This window comes from Mustela nivalis (genome assembly GCF_964662115.1).
Source record: "Mustela nivalis genome assembly, chromosome: 1".
In the NCBI taxonomy this organism is placed as follows: domain Eukaryota; kingdom Metazoa; phylum Chordata; class Mammalia; order Carnivora; family Mustelidae; genus Mustela; species Mustela nivalis.
In genome coordinates this window covers 106,462,937-106,483,674 of record NC_139020.1, presented here as the reverse complement: position 1 = coordinate 106,483,674, position 20,738 = coordinate 106,462,937, and the positions used below count along the sequence as shown (strand labels likewise).

The following is a 20,738-nucleotide window of genomic DNA, read 5'->3' as shown; positions in this document are numbered from 1 at the left end:
AGCACAGAGCACATTTCCAGGTGATTGCACAAGGTTGTATAACAAATCAGAAACTATTTAAAGGAGGAGGAAAAAAAAAACACCAATCACCTGTTATTCCCTTTCCCAGGTGACTTTCCCAAAACCCTTCCTGAAGGTCACTACGTGGCACAACAGTGCAACAATGAGTACAACATACAGATATCTTTTAATCATTTCTTTGCAAAATATCTAGCTGCAGAAAAATGGGCTGCTACTGATCACGTTGCATGCCTGGAGAGCCTGTGCACGGGGACAAAGTGCATGCCGGGAGTCCCATACCAGGACGCTGGGGCAACCAAAAATAAAATATGGGCATCCTCTCTGGTCTCTGGTCAAGTTGGCCTCTCATCACTCAGTTGCATTGGTTCTAGAAAGAAAAATGCTCCTCAGGGTGGAGAAGAAAGTAGAGAAGCATAAGAAGAGATGGGTTGAATGAGGTCCTGTTTTCCCCCTCCTTGCATCTTGTTTCCAGTGTGGTGGATTTGGGTGTCTACTTGCCAAACCTAAGGAACCTTTCTGATAAACTCTAAGTTCTGATTCCAACTCCTCCTGCACTATGTGCTGTTAGACCTCTCTTCTCTCTCCCAGTTTCAGCTTCTGCCTCTTTGTGGGCCTCTCCTTTTTCCCAACCTAACAACCAACTTACCCACATCTCCTTTGGCCTTAGTTTGGTTTTTTTTCCCCCCTATACTTCCCTCCCCTTCCCAGACACACACACACACACACACACACACACACACACACACACACACACACCTCCTGCCATCACTATGTACCTACAAGTGCTTCCAGTAATTCAGGTAGCAAACCCAAAGTCTTATTAGCCTATGTCTAAATGCTTGAGCTTTGATTTGGGAAGAAGGGAAAAGAAAGAGGATTTAATTATGGAGAAAGAGTCCTCTGGTACCAAAACTGAATAAAGAGAGGTTACCTGAGCCTAGAACACGCAGCCTAGGGGGAAAATATGAGCAGGACAGAGGTTTCTGGAGGTCCTAAGCAGAGAACATGTCTGCCCTGCTTTCTGGGCATGTAGCCTGGAAGGCAGCAAGACCTCAGGAAGAGAATAGCCAAGGGCAGACAAGTTCATTAGCAGTCTTGCAGAGAATCTTTTACCTTCAGTTTGATACTGTAGTAGCTGATAAGCTCGACCCAAGGAGAGAGGCGTACAGGGTAGTAAGCATCTCTCAGCAGGAGGGAAGCTAGTGGACCAGTGAAGGAGACTCAGAGCTCCTTTCTCATGCCCACCACCCAAACACCTTGGCACTACATGATATTCTAGAACTGCGGCACAAGGTTGTGTGGGGAGTAGCAGGGTGAGGGGATTCTAAGAAGAACTGAGGTTGAGTCTCCTATTAATCTACCAGGATGGCAGCCTGAAATGGAAATTAATTTGTTCTGAAAATAAAGTGATATTTCTTGTGCACCTGAACTCATGGTTATGATTTGTTCCTGCAACATTCTTTGTAGTTCATAGCCCAAGACTTGATTGCATCAAATTGAGTTTAGAACTTACTTTTTTCCAAAGGGAAACTTAGAGGACTAGAAATAACAAGTAGGAGGGAATTTGAATTTTGGGTTAGAAGAATAATCCCTTGACTGATAAAACATACCTTCTTGGTATGCCCAGCTACAACCTAACTACTCAGTGAGGAAAGCCTCTAGACTTAAAGGAGTTATTAAATTCAGGAAAGAAAGAGGATCAGAGATTTGCTGCAAGGATTTTGTGGTCAGTGACAGACTTGTAGCATTGACATCTTTCCTCTCCTTTCCTTTCATCTCTGTCTTCTTATGCCATCTCCTCTCTCACCCACATTTGCCCTACCATGAATATATAAGTAAGATTAAAGTACATGAATTTTGTATTCATTATTGATCATATTTTATTTATGGTTCTAAGTCAGAACATTAATTTTTCAACATCGAGGAAATCAGATTTTATTTTGGAAGCGAGTGTGCAAAAAACTTTGAGACATGTAAAAACTCACTCTTAAATGTCCCTGGGCATAATTCAGAAACTGATTGAGGGAAGGGCTGAATATCTGGCTTTTTAGGATTGTTGAGGTCTGGCAACGAGAAGCTGGGAAAATTGGCTTCTGGAAGAGGAAGAACTTCACCATCCTTTAGTGGAGGTAGCCGGTGAACATATCCCATTTGTCTCCAGTGGAAGGGAAAGTGTCTTTTACCTAGATCTCCTTCTTCTGAGTGCCTAGACGGTGGGCCATGGCCCCGGCGATGGTGATCTTCCGGACCCTGGCTTTGGGGTGGTGGATCACAAGGCCCATCGTCAAAGAAATCATGGCTGTGGGGATGGTGTCCATGAGGATGATGCTTATGGGGATGGTGTCCATGGGGATGGTGTCCATGGGGATGATGCTTATGAGGATGGTGCCCATGGGGATGGTGTCCATGGGGATGATGCTTATGAGGATGGTGCCCATGGGGATGGTGCCCATGGGGATGATGCCCAGGAGGAGGGTGTCCGTGGGGATGGTGCTCACTGGAACTATGATTATGAGGGTGTCCATGGGTCCCACTGGGGCCAAAATGGGGGTGATGACATCCTGGTCCTGGAGGGGGCCATCGTGGAGAAGCTCCTGCCTGAAATGGTGGTCTGTCTTCTAGGAGAGGTGGGCATCCAAATTTATGTGGCTTGTGGGGATGATGGTGATCTCTAAATTCATCGGGCTTAAATGGAGGCTTCCCAGCAAGAGAATGCTCATGCCTACCAGAGTGGTGAGGATGGCCAAAATGGTGTGGTATACCACTGATGTTTCTACATTCCTGGTAAAGGATACAGACAAATGAGTGTCATTGCAGAACACAAAAGGAGTAGTTAGATGTGAAAGTCAGTTTAGACCAATGGATTTCAGAATTCCAGACTCCACAAATCAATTTTTAAAATAGGATAGCAGTCTCAAACTTTTATCCATCCAAACTGACATTTAAAATGCAAACAATGGGGCACCTGGGTGACTCAGTCAATTAAGCATCCGGTCATGGTTTCCACTCAGGTCAAGATCTCAGGGTTCTGAGGTTAAGCCCTACATCCGTCTCCATACTCAGCAGGGAATCTGCTTAGGATTCTTTCTCTCCCTCTCCTTTGGCCGTTCTCCCTGCTTGAGCACTCTCTCTCTCTCTCTTTAAAATAAATAAATCAATCTTAAATAAAATAAAATACAAAAAACCTGTCATCTGCTACCATCATTATTTCACAATTGGAATATTTTGATAATACAAGAGTCAGAAATATATCTCAGAGTAAAGGTGGTTCTTCAGAGGCAATAAATATTGTATTATGAAAAACTTTACTTATCATCCCTATTTTCTCATTTCAACATCAAATGGTGAAATTACATTGTAGAATGTTACTTATACGGTATAAGCATTTCTTATGGTCCTTAAGGGTGACCATTTCATTTCTTCACTCTCCTTCTTGTCAAGATTTTAATAAAAAAAAAAAATCTGTGGAGCCTTACTCCTGGTGACCAACCTGCCTTGTTCACCACCCCCCCAATACATAGACCAGGTTCACACCAGGGTCACCCCATGGGGGGTCATGAGGGATACCCCATCATTGATGCCTTGCCTTTCCTCCAATACATAGACGTTTGTATTATTTTCAGTTTTTGCTGACATGAAAAATACTGTGATGACTATCTTGGTACAGAACAAAGCTTTCCGGGACAGATGTGAAACACTGCTTTGTGCCTTATTTTATGTATCTTTATATAATGTGTTTGAGGTTTATCCATTCCCCTTAGTTTCTAGGCTTGATGATGAAAGTGAAGATTTGAGTCTCAGGACTGGAGCTTTGGCTACAAGGACCATTTTCATATTCATTAGATGTTCATTGAATTGGTTATGATTTTACTTTAAAAGCTTACCTCTTCCCAATTGGGGTATCATATCAGCAATTGTACCCCATTTGTTCCCTGGGGGCCTATTCCCTCTATATTCCTTTTCAGCCCCCTCTCATCTCTCTGCCTCTATCCCTATCTCCCCACCACCCCCAGAGCTAAAAGAACAAAATACACTATATGTATGAAAATATCTCTTTGTCTGGCATGACTTAAGCAAAGATGACTTAAGCAACCCACCTCAAAATTGAAGACTTCACAGTTTATGGCAATGTGTTCTGGCGTTTCCAAGTCAGAGACTTCTACATTGTAGGACAAATCTGCTCTGCAGAATCCCAAGGCCTATAAAGAAGAGAGAAGCTTGTTCGTTTGTATACGTATGCACTTGTGTGTGTATGTGTGTGTGCAGGTCACAAGAAGGTGCACAGCTAGAGCTGTAAACTTTTATATGTTTGGGAAATATGAGCTTTAGAAAAATCAGGGTAATATTGTCAAATATCTCTGCTAGTTATTTAACAATCTTTCCCAGTCAATACTTGGAGAAAGTGCAGTTTCCTAAGTGGTTCACTTGAAATTGCTGTGGTTCTCTTCCATGAGGGGTCACACCAGGTTCACACCAGGGTCACCCCATGGGGGGTCGTGAGGGATACCCCATCATTGATGCCTTGCCTTTCCTCCAAACCTTCTGCACTGGAGACCCAATTTCCTGTGCCTAGAGAGAATGAAGAGAGGTGCCAAAGAGGAATTTGTACAACTTTACCCTGACCCTTGAAGGAAAGTTCTGGAAAGGAGGGAACCAGTATGAAAATGGGTTTGCTGGACCCTATCAAAGTGATTTAGGGCTGTACCCTGAGTACAGAGGCTATGACTGGCTGGCATCCCTCTGCTGCAGAGGCTCCTAAACCCAGCTGTCAAAATTAGACTAGGACAAGAAGACAATGCTTTTCTAGATGCAACAGTTAAGCACTGAGGTTCTGAGAACAGTTCTGGAGTCAGACGGAGCTACGTGAATTCTGGCTTCACCATTTACCAGTTGTGTGAGTTTAGGCAAGTCACTTGAAATTTCTAACTACCTTCAGGTTGTGGGAGGGCTTAATTAAATGAGATCATGTTGTAAAACCCTTAGGACTGAGACTCCTCTTCTCGGGCTGCCAAGTTTCTGCACTGGGTTGTTAAGGATTTGTTGAAGAAGGGACAGAGAGAGAGAGGTATCTTTTCTGGGGGCAGGATTCTAGAACTGCTTCAGGTGGGAACACTGACCAGCCAGAAGGGAACTAACGAATACTTCCTCTCTTCTGGCCCCGGAGAATATGCTGTTAAACCTCAGAATTATCCCGAACTTGAAATCAGAATCCCACTGTTAAAATCCTATGTCCTAACACTTTCTAGCTAAGTGCACTTGGGCAACTGGTTAAACTTCTGTCCCACGGAAATGAGGGCAAACGTTTGCTTCTCCTCAGCACAGTTGTCACAGGGATCCAACAAGGCAATAACATCAGTGGAGGTGTTTTGGAAACTCTAAGTCGCCCTACCAATGCTGAGTTTCACTAATAAAAGCTTTCTACAGATGCATGAGTATCCATTTATAAGTGATTAGGGGGAAAATCGCACTGGACTGAGCATTAGGAGAACTGGATTCTAATCTCAGCTTGGATATGAACCTTGGGCAAGCCCCCTTGCTGGTCCTCAGGTACGTCCATATTTGTCACAGGGGGTCACTGTGAAGAGCAAATGAGATGAAGTGAATGAAGGCACCCATGGTGTAGGCTCTTAATCTTTTAGCTAAATCTTTAATCCTAGTGAGTTTAAATTCAATCTCAGTGTCAAGGTTAGGTATGTATTGTGCGTATTATAAAATCATACTCTTATGATTCATTTAACTTCCCTGTGCCTCAGTTTCTCCATCTCTAAGAGAGACAAAAATAGTATCTTCCTCACAGGGTGGTGGAAGGGTGCCTGATGCATGGGGGGTGGTCTCTGAATGTTACCTATAACCAAATACTCTAGTATTTCAGAGACATTTATTATACTCACATTATGGTGCCTTGGGAAATGGTGGCTCCTGGAGCAGTTTCTCACAGAGAAGTCCACGTAGTAGTTGGTTCTTTCCCCTCCTCTCTAGAACAAATTGGATCAAAGCAGTTTCAGGCACATAAGATGTTAGAATAAAGGAAGAGGCCGTAGATGCCTACTACCCAATGGACTGTAAAGCACCATGGTGATTCAAATCGCCAGTATGTGCCCTTTTTCTCAGGGCCACTGTCTTTTAAAAATTCGTCACGTAAGTGATAAGGTAAATACTATTTCATTGAAAAGGTCAAATAATATAGACATAACCAAGCAGTGTGAAAACTCACCCTTCCTGCTCCTAATCTCTTCTTCCCAGAAGTACGCCTACCACATATCTGATGTGTTTCTTCTAGCTTTTCCTAAATATATTGCCCATATACACACATATCTAATCAACACAAATGGCATCAGAGTCCAAGTTTCATTCTCTAACCTGCTTTTCCCCTTAGGAACTCTTCCCAGTGCATACAGACCCAAAACATTCTCTCTAGTAACTGTGCTGTATTCATTCCATCACAGGTACACACCGTAATTAATTTAACTTGGCATTTTCAAAATGCAAGACCTTCATCAGATAACCACTTTACAACACCCCTCTGGGTGGGAGGCAACAGGAGCCCTGGACTGGAATGGAAGGCAGGGGAACTGTCTTGCACCAGCCACAACCCTGGGTGTGCTGAGACGGCATCTCTGTGCCTCAGTTTCCCATCATCATACAAGGAGGTTAGGACTGGGTGATTTTCAATGACTCACGTAACCCCAATAATGCTCTTCTGTCTTTCCCTCCTTCTGTTTTCCCTCCTCTTCAGTAGATATTTATAGTCCCACAACTCCCCAACATTAAAAAACTGCAGGAAAGCAGTTTCTCTGGTATCTCTTGCCTTTTGGTTGAGGCTGCAACAGGGCCCTCAGTTAGAAAGGAGCCGGACATGTGAGGCCAGTGGAGAGGGCCAGTGCCACCGAGTCTGGACCTGCCAGGTTGGAGTTGGGCCCTCAGAAGCCAGCTGACGTGAGCAGACACTCACCGCTCTGACAACTCTCTCCACTCGGTCCACTCTGAAAGCAGCAAAATCTCCATTCTCCCGTTTGTACTTCTCAAGGGCTTTGTTGGCTAGTTCCCTGTAAAGCTCAGTTTCTTTGAGGAAGTCGAGGAGTACAGGGCTATCTTTAGTATTGGTCAGTGCTGAAGAGACTGGGGAAAGAAGATGGCAATTTTGCAGTACTGGGTTGGAAACAGCAATGTCAATGCTGGGACTTAATCCACATAAGTATGGTAGCAAGAGGAATGATCGCTCCCATTTTACAGATGAGCAAATTGAGGGTTGGAGAAGCTAAGTGATTCACTTGAGATCAAATTCTCCAGTCAGTAGCAGAGCTCTGCTTAAATCCAGATCTTTTTGATGCTTTAGTCTCTGCTGTGTACCCATTGAGACACACCTCCCATCACTCACAAAGGGTTAATATTTCACTAAACTCCTCCTGTCTCTCCGTGGAGGCAGAGGCATTATTAACAGAGTTTTGCCCAGAGAGAGAAAATACAGGTCACTCTTTCTTCAAGGTGACTTCCTGAAGTAGTCACTTGGCTATGAAATTATTGTAAGTTGAATCATGTTGCAATGGACAATTTTTAAAGGAATTCTGTAATGATTCTTTTGGAAACAACAACAAAAAAGAGGATGACACTCAGAGTTAATAGTCCCAAAATAGGATCATGTCTTTACCACATTTTCGCTGTGTTCCCAAGGCCAAGTCACTGAACCGCTTTGAGACTCGGTTATTTTATCTCTAAAATAGAAAGTATCATAATCTTTACCTCGTATGATCTTGTTGTAAGATGAGAAATGGGATAAACTGTGTAACCACTTTGGGAACTCTACAGTAATACACAACTTTTAGATGCTGAAATCAGTAATGGAGTGCTAAGTAGTCTGCAAAGTATGCTACATATAGCATCTTAATTCTAAGAAGGATCTGGAAGGCTAATACTATTATCCTTATTTTACAAAGGAGGAAAGCTTAAAGAGGTTAAGTAACTTGCCCTTAAGATGGTACAACTATTAAGTGAGGAAGCTGGGATTCAAACTCAAATGTGACCTCAGAACATATGTTCTGTACAATGATACTGTACCACCTCTTACAGATTTCTATTCTATATCGAATTTCTTTAAGGGAAGGTGTACTGGTAACAGAAGAAAACCCTCTCCCTTCTCCTCTGAAGACAGCAAATAATAATTGAGTCTATGAGGGCAGGAACCATTTCTTAGCATTATATGATGAATACCATGGTGTAATTGTTAATCCAGAATTAGCATTTTAACAGACGACCATACCAGAACTTGTGGTGCAGTTATAGTCATTCACTCTGAAATGCTGGGAGTCATTCAAACATTGTGTAGCTATTACCTTACACTGTCCGATCACCTGTAAGAGAAAAGGGTTTGTGTCATCGCATACTGCTTTCCCTGGGTTGAACGTGAGGGGACAAAAAGTGAGGTCACATACCCCTACTATCAACTGAGAATTCAGCTATGTTTTCTCTCACCAAATCCTCTTTCAAAACCTGTATTGTCTTAGTCTATATCTGGAAGCTGAACGCTGTAGGCCTCCAAAACCTTCATGAGAGCCAGGGAGAAACTGTTTAAACAGATCATGACCATATCCCAAACATTTTCAAGGGAAAAAGGTACTAAAAGTTCTACATATGCAAACATCTTATTTTCTAGAAGTGAAATCTTGCATATGTGCTTAATCTTCTTTGTGTTCTCTTCCAATGGTGGAGAGTCTGGTGAGTGCCCACATGCAATGTGTATAGAATAAGACCCTATTCCTCAAGGTCACCGCAGTTAATCCCTTGGGCTATTCCTGCCGATGGGGCCAGTCTTTATAGGACATACTCACAAGTTCATAGGTACTTAGACCCATGGAGTGGACCTTGGGGTCCAGCTACTCCAAACCCCTCCTCTTCTTTCACAGTTGAAGAGGCAAAATTCTAACAACTTTAGGTGATTTTCCCAAGGTCTCACAGCTGGGCTTGTTATCCCATGAGACCATAATCCCCAGGATCCCAGATCCCAGGTATGGCTCTCAGGAGACTATTCCTCAAGGTCAACATAGTCTTCATGAGTCAAGAGGCAGAATCTGCTCTTCCTTTCTCGCTGTGTTAGCCACCAGGCATGCAGCCACCCTGTGTAAGCAGAGTAGACAGAGGTCAAGGTCAAGAACGATAAAAGAAGGAGAAGGGTACCTTGCTTACTTACTATCTCAGGTACACGTTTAGAAAGAGCTGGCTCACAGTCATCCCAGTGTTTCCTGGATAGGACCGAACAGTCAGATTCTTTCACATCCAAGACTAAGTAATAGACAGCTGCAGATTCCTGAGGAATGCCAAGAGAGCAACAGGTGAATAGCATGTGGGAGCCCAGTGCTTTTTCGAGAGAAGCAGTCTCTTTATTTCTGAAACAGAAGTCCTGCTCCTCTCCAAGCCCTCACAGATGTCCTACCTTTGTGTCATTTGATCTACTTATTTTGAATAAATAGCTTCAAAGCGTTGCTTCCAAATGTTCTTTCTAACTGGTCATGATGCTGCTTCTGCCCACGAGCTTTAAAAAGCAACCACTAAATAGCAGTGTGGGTTTGGGTGGAGGTGGTGAAGGTGCAAGCCCAGAATTATAAGTGATGACAGCCTCCAATCTGTACGCGCAGTCATGTCCTCTCTCCCAGCTCTATTCCTGAACTTGGATTGCTTGCCTTGATTTCAACTTGCCCAAAGCTGAAACCACTCTCTTCTCCTACAAACCAGCTCCCTCTCCCAACTCCCCTTGTCTTTGAGCAGAGGCGTCATTAATTACGGATCACCTTAGTCTCTGGCTTAGAATCAGAATCGGATGATCAACTTTGACTTCTTTCCTTTGCTTTCACTATCCAGGCACCAGGCTTGCCCACCATCTTTCTTTGAAATGCCTCCTGTCTTTCCTTCATTCTTCCTGTTCTGATTCCCACTGCCTGAGGCTGATCCTCATTTCCTCCCTCCCGAACACAGGAAAGAGCTTCCTGGTTCATGGCACCTGCCTCCATCTCTCCAGGCACACTGTGGACCTGCCTTAATCACCCACGTAACTTCTCACCACCACTCAGAGGTAGCACTGTCCCAAGCCATCCTATGCTCTGCACAGGAGGCAGAGAGCCTGAAATGGAACCAACAGTCGCTGAATTGCTGCTTGAATCCTGAAGTCCAGCAATCGGTCTTGGTCTCTGCAACCTGTAATGTCTCCGTCTCTAATACTGGTAACAAGTAGAATTTCTCTGCTTGTCTTCTTGTGCAGCTCTGTGGTCTGGCCTCCTTGATTTCAGCAGTTCCACCAAAGGAAGCATGTGGAGGAGCCCAGTCTTATTTTGGTGGTGGGGTGGGGAGGGAAGCCTCCTTCCAGAATCTCTATCAAGCCCTCAAATGTATTCCAAATGAGCATTTAATCTTACTATTATGTGAAAGCAGTAGGCTCTCTTTGCTTCAAGATAAGCCTAGTTTCTCTTCCAATGTGATAGCTGCTCCAAAGCCCACATAAATCTTCTGGAACTACCCCCCTCCCCCCTCCCCCCTCGGCTTATGTGCAATTACTCCCTGACACCCTCCTTCCTGATTCCCTACCCACACCCCTCTCCCACCCAATTTTAATCTCCTTTCCTTAGATTGTTTCAGCGCCTATACCGCTTATTTGGCTATGGAACTGTGCCCTATCTTACACAGTTTGCCTGTGCGTGTCTATGAGCCAATGATTCTTTCCTTGAGGACCCCGGCCATGCTTTGCTCTAAGTCTTCTCTTACAGTACTTATTATTTGATTTGGCTCAGAATAAATGCTTATAGGGACTTAGAGACTGATTCACAATTACAGACATACGAATAACAGATGTGAGTTCGAAGGAAAGAACAATGTAGAGCAGCAGCAGACACTAAACGGGAAGCCCTAGCCGAAGCCACTGCATAGCAGTGCAAAGCAGCACGATTCTGGCCCAAAACCACTTTCCCCTTAGGGGCTCCTGGTCTCCCAGCTCAGCTCTGGCCCTGCCGATTCCTCACCGCCTGGTCCACATGGGCATCAGCGACCCGCAGCAACTGGAAAAGGTAGCCATGCCGCCGTCCCTTATTGATCACGTCTAGCACTTTCCCAGCAAAGGGCTCAGTAGCATCGCAGTCTGCGGGACTCACGGTGGCGGCGCAGGAGTTCTGCAGCGCGAGCAAGGGGATCAGGAGCAGTGTTGCCCTGAAGGCTCTCATTTCCCGCACATGTGAAAACCACCCCTTGCTATAGTTTTATCCCAGCAGAGAATTTTATACAGACTTTCTAAAACACATACAAACACACACACACAATTGATTAAACAAAGTCTTTATGCATTTCTGTTATGTAACCAGGGAGAGTCACCTTGACCCCTGGTTAAAACATCTGTCAACATGCTGTAAATGATTAGTGGGTCCCTGGGGACAGAAAGTCAAGACATGCCTCTGGTGAGTGGGTAGACCTGTGATCCGCGCGAAATCTGGATTTTTCTAGTAGTAGCAGATCCAGAGTGTGTTTTGACCTTAAGCACAGCCTACATTGGGGTGTGGGATGGGGTTAGAAGTAAAGCAGTTCTCTGCCGTCTGCCTGCCTGTCTCCACCAGGAATCTCCATCATCACACCCTGCGCCCCCCCACTCATTATTACACCCAAAGTCCTCAGTAGGATGTAGCTGCATTGCTGAAGGGAGGGAACACATTAAATGGTTAGCACCATAAAAGGAACTGAGTTCTGAGTAAAATAGAAGGATTAAAAGCCTGTGACTTTTGGAGTCTGATCTGAATTTCAAACCTGCCCTGTTCTCCTACTGTGTGATGCTGGGTAAACTACAAAACTTCTCTCATTCTTAATTTTCTCATTTACAAAATGGAGATTCACAACTCTTGGCAGGATTGGGTGATGCTTAAATAAGAAAACACATAGAAAATAACTAGCGCAATGCTCGGCACGGATTCAGGTGTTGACTAAGGGATGTGCAGTCTTGATATCATTGTGATCACTACGGTTATCTGAGAAGAATTGGGGACACCCCATGTCATTTCAGTTCCTTGTGGCCCCTAAAGTGTGCTAAAGAGAATTGGTTTATGTGGTGGTAAGGGTAGGAGTCAAGCAATTTGATGTTCCTCCCAGTAAAGGGGTTGGGAGGACTAACCCCTAGGAGGGGCTCCGCATGGGAGGCAGACCTCGGGTTAAGTTGATAACACAACCCACCCTTTTAGAGAAATAATATACCTGTACACACTCTTCCCACCAGCAGCGGCCAGCAACAGACAGGACCGGAGGGAATCATCCCAGATTCCCTCCCATGACCAGTCCCTTGAACAGCAGCTTCCCTCTTCCTGCTCTCTCTCTGCAGTGAGTTGTTTCTAAAGGCCAAAGCAGTGGTTCTAATACTACTGGGAATCACCTTGTTGGGTCCCCAATGTTGGGTCCCCCAATAATGGGTCCGTGATTAAAGGAGTGAAACTGATACAAAGCGAAGGTCAAGCAAAGCTTTATTTCATGCCAAGCATCAAGAATCAAACTGAACATTCACCTCTTACAGAGAGGGTGACCCCTCTCTGCTTCACAGACTAGCTTTTAAGGGCAAAGGCCATGCGGTTGGGCCTGGCCACGCATAGGTGGCCAATGAAATTGTAACACACAGAGAAAGCTGCACAGTCATGCTAGGTGACCAATTGAATTACAATTTACCCTAGTAGATATTTGAACTAGCCTATCACCTTGGTCAGAATTAGCACCCAAAGGGCACCCAAAGGACGGGGCCCATATTCCTTGGTAGCTAGGGAGACAGTATGCACACTTTACTGATTGGATGTCTCCACCTGACCTGACTCATCCCTGCATTCAGGCTGTTATCTCCACCTGACCCAACCCACCCTTGTATTTGGGCTTTGTTACCTGGGACTGGTTTCCTGGACTTGCTTTTAAGTAAGTTCCCCTGGGGTGGGGGGCGGGGGCAGGGTCAATTTAAGTCTTACTGCATAAACAACAAAATGGCAGTTTGAACTGGGGTAGGGCGGCTCTGGCTGAATAGGCCCTTACATTCCCCCCTTTTCTTTGGAGATTAGTCAAATCTTTGACTTTTAGCCAGTTCTATGCCCCCTTTTTAATGGCTGCCAGACTGTTTTAATGACTCCAGAATGATTTACCCAGAAACAGCATTCCTCTCCTAGGGCTATGCAGAGCCTCGCTTTTCCTAGAAATATTATGTCAAGCCCTTATTGTCTATATTTCTCACCTATATTTTAACAATAGGAGCAACAATGAACTCAATGAACTCATTGTTTCCAAGTCTTAGCTTTAGTCCACAATCGGCAGGGTCCCTCAGCAGTGGCATCCACCTCTGGGGGGTGTCCTTGTCCTTGGCTCGTTTGACATGACCTGTGTGAATCCACGTCGTCTGCTTTTATTGCCATGGGGGTGGTCGGGATGACAGCAAATGGTCCCTTCCAGCGAGGCTCTAAGCCTCCCACTTGGTGGCAGCGCATCCAAACCAAGTCCCTGGGTTGGCGAGGATGTGGCTCCACCTCCGTCTTCGTCCCAGTGTGGGCAGTTCGGATTCCTGTGAAGGCTCCTTCCAAGACAGACTGCAATGCCTGCAGTGACTGGGGTACAGATTGGTCAGTCATTTCTGCTAGGACAACCTCTTGTAGCCGAGGGCAGAGTGGGGGTGTGTGTGTGTGCAGTGTCTCCTGAACATTATTTCAAATGGGGTCACCTTGTTTAAGCAGGTTGTACATCGTGCCCTGAGGAGGGCAAAAGGAAGGAGATCCACCCATCCATTGCCAGCCTCCAGAATTAGCTCTGTCAAGGTCTCTTTGAGAGTTTAGTTCATTCTTTCTCCTTGCCCAGAGCTCTGGGGCCAGCAGGCACAATGTAGTTTCCAATTAGTGCCCACAGCCTTGGCCAATACCTATGAGACTGAACTCATAAACGCAGGGCCGTTGTCTGACCCAATTACTAGAGGTTTGGCTATCACTCCTGCCATCTCATGTTTGGCAGAAAAAAAGCCTCTACCCAGCCTACTGTCCATATAGATGTTGGCGGTCTTACCCTTGGCCATCTGTAGTGCCTTGGTGAGTGCAATCAGCTCTGCTTTTTCCACCAAGGTTCCGTGTGGCAGGGCTGTTGTCCAGATTTCCTACTCAGGAGAAACCACCGCAGCCCCTGCATACCTCTTTCCATCGACCATGTAGCTACTCCCTTCTGTGAACAGAGTCATCTCTGCATCCGGGAGGGGAGTATCTCTAAGATCTAGCCTTATTCCTGCGACCTGGGTTAGGATCTCCCCACAGTCATGTGGGTGCTCAGCCAGCACCTCTGGTAGCAACGTGGCTGGATTTAGCACCTCCGGAGGCTGGAAGGTCACTTTCGGTTCATTAAGGAGGAGGGCCTAATACCCTGTCACTCAGGCGTTTGTCATCCACCGATCTGGTGGGGGTCTGGAGAAGGCCCTCAATAGTGTGAGTGGTGATCAAGATGAGATTTTGACCCAAAGTCAATTTACGTGCATACTTGACCAGGAGGCCCATGGCAGCAATTATGCAGAGGCAAGTTGGGGGGAACCCAGCCAATACTAGATCTAGTTTTTGTTTTGTTTTGCTAAGATAGGCTACTGGCCTTTGCCAAGGCCCCAGAGTCTGAGTCAAAACTCTCTTGGCCACCCCTCCCTTTTCATCCACATACAAGTAGAAGGGCTTGGTCACGTCTGGGATGGCCAATGCTGGGGCACTTAGTAAGGCTCTTTGTAATTCCCGAAATCCTCCTTCTGCCTCAGCTGTCCACTCTACCATGGTGAGTCCTCCCTTAGTCAGTTCATAGAGAGGTTGGGCAATCTCTGCAAACCATGGTATCCATGGCCTGCAGTAGCCCACCGTCCCAAGGAACTCCTTCCCTTGTCGGGGCATGGTGGGGCAGGGGTAGTGTTTCCTGAACTCAGACAGCGAAAGCACTCCCCCATGGAGATCAAAGCCTAAATAAGTGGCATGGCTCTGACAAAGCTGTGCTTTCGTTGCTGACACCTGATACCCTTTTACCTGCAGAGTCTGTAAGAGAGCTCTCATCCCCTGAAAGCATGACCCATAGTCCTCAGCAGCTATTTCCATTATTCCCACTAACTCAGTCAGATTCTTCCTTTTAAATCCTTCAATTTTCTGAAGTTTCCCCCTTCTATCTGGGGCTGACTGATTGGCAAAGGCAAGATCGTTTAAACAAGCTATCATGCAATTTCTCTGAAGTTTACCTCAAGTTATCTAGCTTAGGTAAACAAACATTTAAAGACAACCAAATCTAGAATTTAACATCCATAAAGGTGTGTTATTAAAACTAATTTTTCTCTCTGAAATAACCCTCATTCCCAGAGATAGTCAAATCAGGACTGATTCTTTTGAAAAACAAGTCAAATTTTAACAAACTCATAACATAAACTCAGCAAGTGAGTGTTCAAATAGATCTTTTAGAATCTGCTTTGCTGGAATTTTTCCTAGGAATCTCTAAATTGAACTTTTGGTAGCCTCTCCAGGCCAGAAGCCAAGCCACGTAGTTGCCATCAGACATGCCTGCAATACCTGTCGATTTGAGTGAATACCTCTTCCTGAGGTCCTGCCCCTGCCAGGGAGTGACATTCTTTACTCACTTGGTAAGGCTGCTGGGAACTCTGTAAGCAAGGTATCAGGCCAACAGTTCCAAAGGGCTTTACGGCTCCAGGTTTTATAAAGTCAACCCTAGTTCCTTTACACTGTCTGGTCATATCTGAGTCTTTTCAAATATGACATTCCAGTCAAAGCCTTGGTAAAATAACCAGTGTTTCCAATGATGTCCTGTTACAAGAACAGATTCTTATTGAACTTATGCAAATGACTGATTGCCATGGAAGAAAGAACACTTGCTGAGACCTTTTGGTTTCAGAGGGTTCAGACCGAGAGAAAAGTTGAATGCCTTGATTCCTTTACAAATGAGTACTTTTACATCTCTATAGTTTACAGATAATTTAAGAAAAAGTTTCCCTAGTCTGGAATAGCAAACATTACAGAACCAGTCATGTTTAAAATAAGACAAAACATTAAGAGACACAACATTACAACCTTTCAGTTCATTTAGTCCCATGTTACTAATTCTGATTTAGTCTAAATGCAGCTCTTACTTCTGGAAATTCTTACCCATTTAAGTTCCCAGGATTTTAACATATCAAAGACCTGTATTTGTCCTGAGAGTCTCCCATATTAATTTCCTTTAGGGCAGAATTCATCTTACAAGAGAATTAAAACAATTTACGAATGAAAAAAACTCAGAACAGATATGGTTAAATATCAAGTGATGACCCTTATTAAAACATTAAAACTTTAGAAAATGTATAGAACCTCTAGAGTAGTTACCACATTTACCCAAATGTAACCCAAGGTTTATCATTGGTTAGGAGTACTCCCTGAGTAACTTAGCATATCAAAGAAAAGCCTTATGAGTCAAAGAGATCTCATTTACAACTCTGGGCAGGCAAAAAGAAAATCATTTACATTTTTTAACAGATCAATTAACCTAAGAAAACTTTCCCCTTTTAAACAGAGAGAAAACCAGCTTTTTTATACCAGTGTCTTTCCTTTTTTCCATCAGTATTAGTTACACTTAGCAGAATTTTGTACTCTTAGAAACACCTTAACCTCTACTGAAGACTAAATATAAACCAATTGTGAACTGTCACAACAGAATTCTTTAGATGGCAAATTTATCTATTAGGTAAACACAAAACATGTTTACCAACAGATTAGTTTCTTTGCAGTAAGAAGTCAAAAGCACAAACCTACATCCAGAACTCAATGCTTTAGCATTTTATCCCATTTGGTTTGAAGTTTCAGGTTACCAAAGACTTTGAAAGCTACTTTAACAATTACCCATTAAAACTTTGAGACAGACAATGAACCATCAGTTTAGTCATCTCTTTGTTAACAGATTTTAACAAATAACATGAGCTTATTTGACTTAAGTGAAAACTTAAGTTAAAAACTCTGAAGCTTCACATTTACTACTGTTAACTCAAAAGACATGTTCATCCTAATTAACCTAACCAACTTAACTTAATTCAAATACTGATTCACGTTCCACCTGGGCCCACTCTGCTTTGAATGTTTACCTGAGACCTGCGTGGGAAGATCTGGAGTGGGGGGTGTTGGTCCATGGGTGCTCTTCTTGTTTCCTGACAGTGAAGAACAGAACAAAGTGCCCCCAGAAGGCAGAAAAAGGGTTCCCAGTTCTAGGACTCATCAGCTCCAAGAGAGGAGCAGATGCCATGCTTTCCCGCCAGCAAGGGGGAGGGGGCTAGGCAGTCCCCATCAGGCCACAGAGGGCAAGGAATGTCCCTGAAACAAAGGTAGTTTCGGCAGTTGCTTGGGAATATTCCTTAAACTCTCTGTCTCGAGTTAGACTAACCCCAGTTGGCTCCAGTTATACCCCTTAACACACGAAATGAGTGAGGAAGAAGCCCCACATCTATTAGGAGGAACGGAGAGACAAAAGTCAGAGTCCCCTTATTCTTTGCTTGCCCCATTCTGTCAAACACAACAGACAACAAAAAGAACAAGACAAAAACCACCACAGACCCAGCGGCCCTCACCCAGAGCCTGCCCTTGGTGGGAGTTTTCTCAGCTCCCTAGAGACACTCACCAGAAGGGATTTTCTCAGTCCCCTAGAAATGAGCAACACAACAGGCAACAAGAAGACAAGACAAAGACAACCAGACCCAGCGGCCAGTGGAGAATTTCTCAGTCTCCTGCAACAACCCGCTGGTGGGGGTTTTCTGGGCCCCCTGACTGCCTAGGGGGACTCAGACCCCTAGACGATCGACCAGAAGAGGGATGGGGCTCCCCGCATCCACTCCAGCCCTGGGGAACATGGCTGCATCCAGCTTCTCCCCGGTGGGCCATACCTGGAGCTCTGCAACTAGACAGACAGACTGGATCCCACAGAATAAAATCTGGAGATCTTACCTCTGGAGGCTTTTCTCAGAAATTCTGATGCTGGCTCAGTTCTCATCCTTTAATCCCGGATGAGCCCCCAATGTTGGGTCCCCGATTAAAGGAGCGAGACTGATACAAAGTGAAGGTCAAGCAAAGCTTTATTTTGCACCAAGCATCAAATTGAACGTTCGGGGCCACACCTCTTACAGAGAGGGTGACCCCTCTCTGCTTCACAGACTAGCTTTTTTTTTTTTTTTTAAAGATTTTATTTATTTGACAGACAGAGATCACAAGTAGGCAGAGAGGCGGGGAAGAAGCAGGCCCCCTCCTGAGCAGAGAGCATGATTCGGGGCTTGATCCCAGGACTCTGGGATGATGACCTGAGCCTAAGGCAGAGGCTTAACCCACTGAGCCATCCAGGCACCCCAACAGACTAGTTTTTAAGGGCAAAGGCCATGCGGTTGGGCTTGGCCACACACAGGTGGGCAATGAAATTGTAACACACAGAGAAAGCTGCACAGTCATGGTAGGTGACCAATTGAATTACAATTTACCCTAGTAGATATTTGAACCAGCCTATCACCTTGGTCAGAATTGGCACCCAAAGGGTGGGGCCCATACTCCTTGGTAGCTAGGGAGACAGTATGCATGCTTTATTGATTGGATGTCTCCACCTGACCTGACTCATCCCTGCATTGGGCTGTGATCTCCACCTGACCTGACCCACCCTTGTATTTGGGCTTTGTTACCTGGGACTGGTTTCCTGGACTTGCTTTTAAGTAAGTTCCCCTGGGGTGGGGGGCGGGGGTAGGGTCAATTTAAGTTTTACTGCATAAACAACAAAATGGCAGTTTGAACCGGGGTAGGGCGGCTCTGGCTGAATAGGTCCTTACAGGCCTTATGTCTAGGCCTATTCCCAGAGCAATTAAATCATGATCTCTTGGGGGTGGACCCAGGTGTGGGTACTTCAAAAACTTCCAGGTGATTCCAATATATATTCACAGTCAAGAGCCACTGGACTCTAAACAGACCCTGAAGGGAGGAAAAGAATTGGAAGAGGGAAGGAAAGGGGAGGGTAAGTAAAAATCAGGCCTCACTTCCCAGAGTTACAGGTTGGCCTAGCAAGGGCTAACCATGGAAGACACATGTTTTCAATTGTGCTTGATATTGAGCTTTTAGTATCAGTGACACTAGCTTTTAAATGCCTCAAGAGAACCTCTTCAGTGAATTTTAGAATGACGGGAATGGTATGGAATCTGGCCAAGGTTCTACTATGGGGACTCGAATGGGGGTGAGACAGGGAGATGGCTATAGATGAACACAGAAACCTGTACATTTCGATGAGTTGAGCTCCTCCATTAAGCCTTCTATTCTTGCTGTCTTGGCCAACCCAACACAGAGGGCCTGTGGGGGAGCTGAATGCGGGTGGAGGGAAAGGCTGGGGAGGAAAGGACTCCTGGGATGAAGATAAGCTTTTCCTCCAGTTTCACCAAGATTTAGGTGTGTCTCTTGAGCCGTGCATTCTCTTCCCCTTCCTTCACTGAACCTTCAAGTTCAGTACAGTGCTAGTGATGCATTGTTTCTTATTAGACTCTTGAGTGAGACAGGTTCTAACACTTGGCATGACGCCTCTCCTCCATCATTTTTCCTTCCTATAGGAAGCAGCTAGGACTAACAGCGTGTGAATATTGTCTGTTGCTCTTAAATGAATGCTGTCAAGGCCTATGTGCCTCTTCTAAGAACCAGTGCCAGGCCGGAACACAGTAGTTACACTTGCAAATTCCCTGTTGTACTAGCTTGCTAGGGCTGCCATAAGAAAGTATTAGAAACTGAGTGGATGAAATGACAGCAATTAATTTCCTCAAAATCTTGGAGACTAGAAGTCCAAAGTCAAGTTGTCAGCAGGTTACTTTCTTTTGAGGCCTCTCTCCTTGACCACCTTCTCTGTCCTTGTATGGTCTTGCTTCTGTGCTCATCTGTGTTCCTGGGCTCATCTGGGCCCATGTTGTATTAGGGCCCACACTAATTATTTCATTCTAGGTTTAATACCTTTTTAAAGACCTATATACAAATACAACCACATTCTGAGGTACTGGGGGGTTATAACTTCAGTATATGAATTTTGGGAAAACAATGCAACCCATAATACTTGTCAAATTTCAAAAGATATGTGTATGTATATGCATATATTTGTGTAAATATATATATATATATATACACACACACATATACATGTGTACAATATATAGTATATACATATCTATTATTTTGTAAGTGATAAAACTGGGAATGAATGTTATTGGGTCCTGAATATCTACTCTGAGCAAAACTATTCTAGGAGCCAGAAAGCTCCCCAACTTGAAGCAATGTTGGGTTCTCCAATCAGGCTCAACCACAGACCACAGGCAACTGTCTCTTACAACTACTCCAATTGATAGGTGAGTTTATCAAGTTCTGGGACTCAGAGATTACTTGGACAGATCAGAAAAAAAGCCACAAAATTCCACCCTCAGGTTGAAGGTTGTGCAGACAATGTCTGACTGATACTTGGCGTTGAAGTAATTATGGAATAAAGGGAGTATAACACCCTGATGAATCCCAGTCCTTGGTATCCTTCAATTTTCATCTCCTTTTGATCAAAAGAATCACAGTGTGCTCCTACCCAGAAAGAAGAGGGCATTTCTAAATATGGCAGACCCTATAGCAGAGACTTAGCTGAAAGTCAGTAAGATTACAGAGGGAGAGGCTGAAGACAGGGGAGGCAGAGAGTGTCTGTCCATG

At 44.6% G+C, this 20,738-nt stretch overlaps 1 protein-coding gene across 2 annotated transcripts; it reads right to left on the bottom strand.

The window, feature by feature from the left end:
- Window positions 1–1,876: 1,876 nt before the first annotated feature.
- Window positions 1,877–11,291, bottom strand: HRG (histidine rich glycoprotein). Of its 2 annotated transcripts, none has more exons than XM_082740235.1 (7): window positions 11,154–11,291; window positions 9,206–9,322; window positions 8,279–8,369; window positions 6,974–7,140; window positions 5,913–5,996; window positions 4,119–4,220; window positions 1,877–2,802 (listed from the first exon to the last, which is right to left on the bottom strand). In XM_082740235.1, the coding sequence occupies exons 1-7, from the start codon at window positions 11,220–11,222 to the stop codon at window positions 1,957–1,959; spliced, it is 1,476 nt and encodes a 491-aa protein (XP_082596361.1). In that variant the 5' UTR covers window positions 11,223–11,291; the 3' UTR covers window positions 1,877–1,956. The 2 variants fall into 2 exon arrangements, with proteins under 2 accessions (XP_082596361.1, XP_082596360.1); XM_082740234.1 differs by having other exon boundaries at window positions 11,025–11,268.
- Between the last annotated feature and the right edge of the window lie 9,447 nt (window positions 11,292–20,738).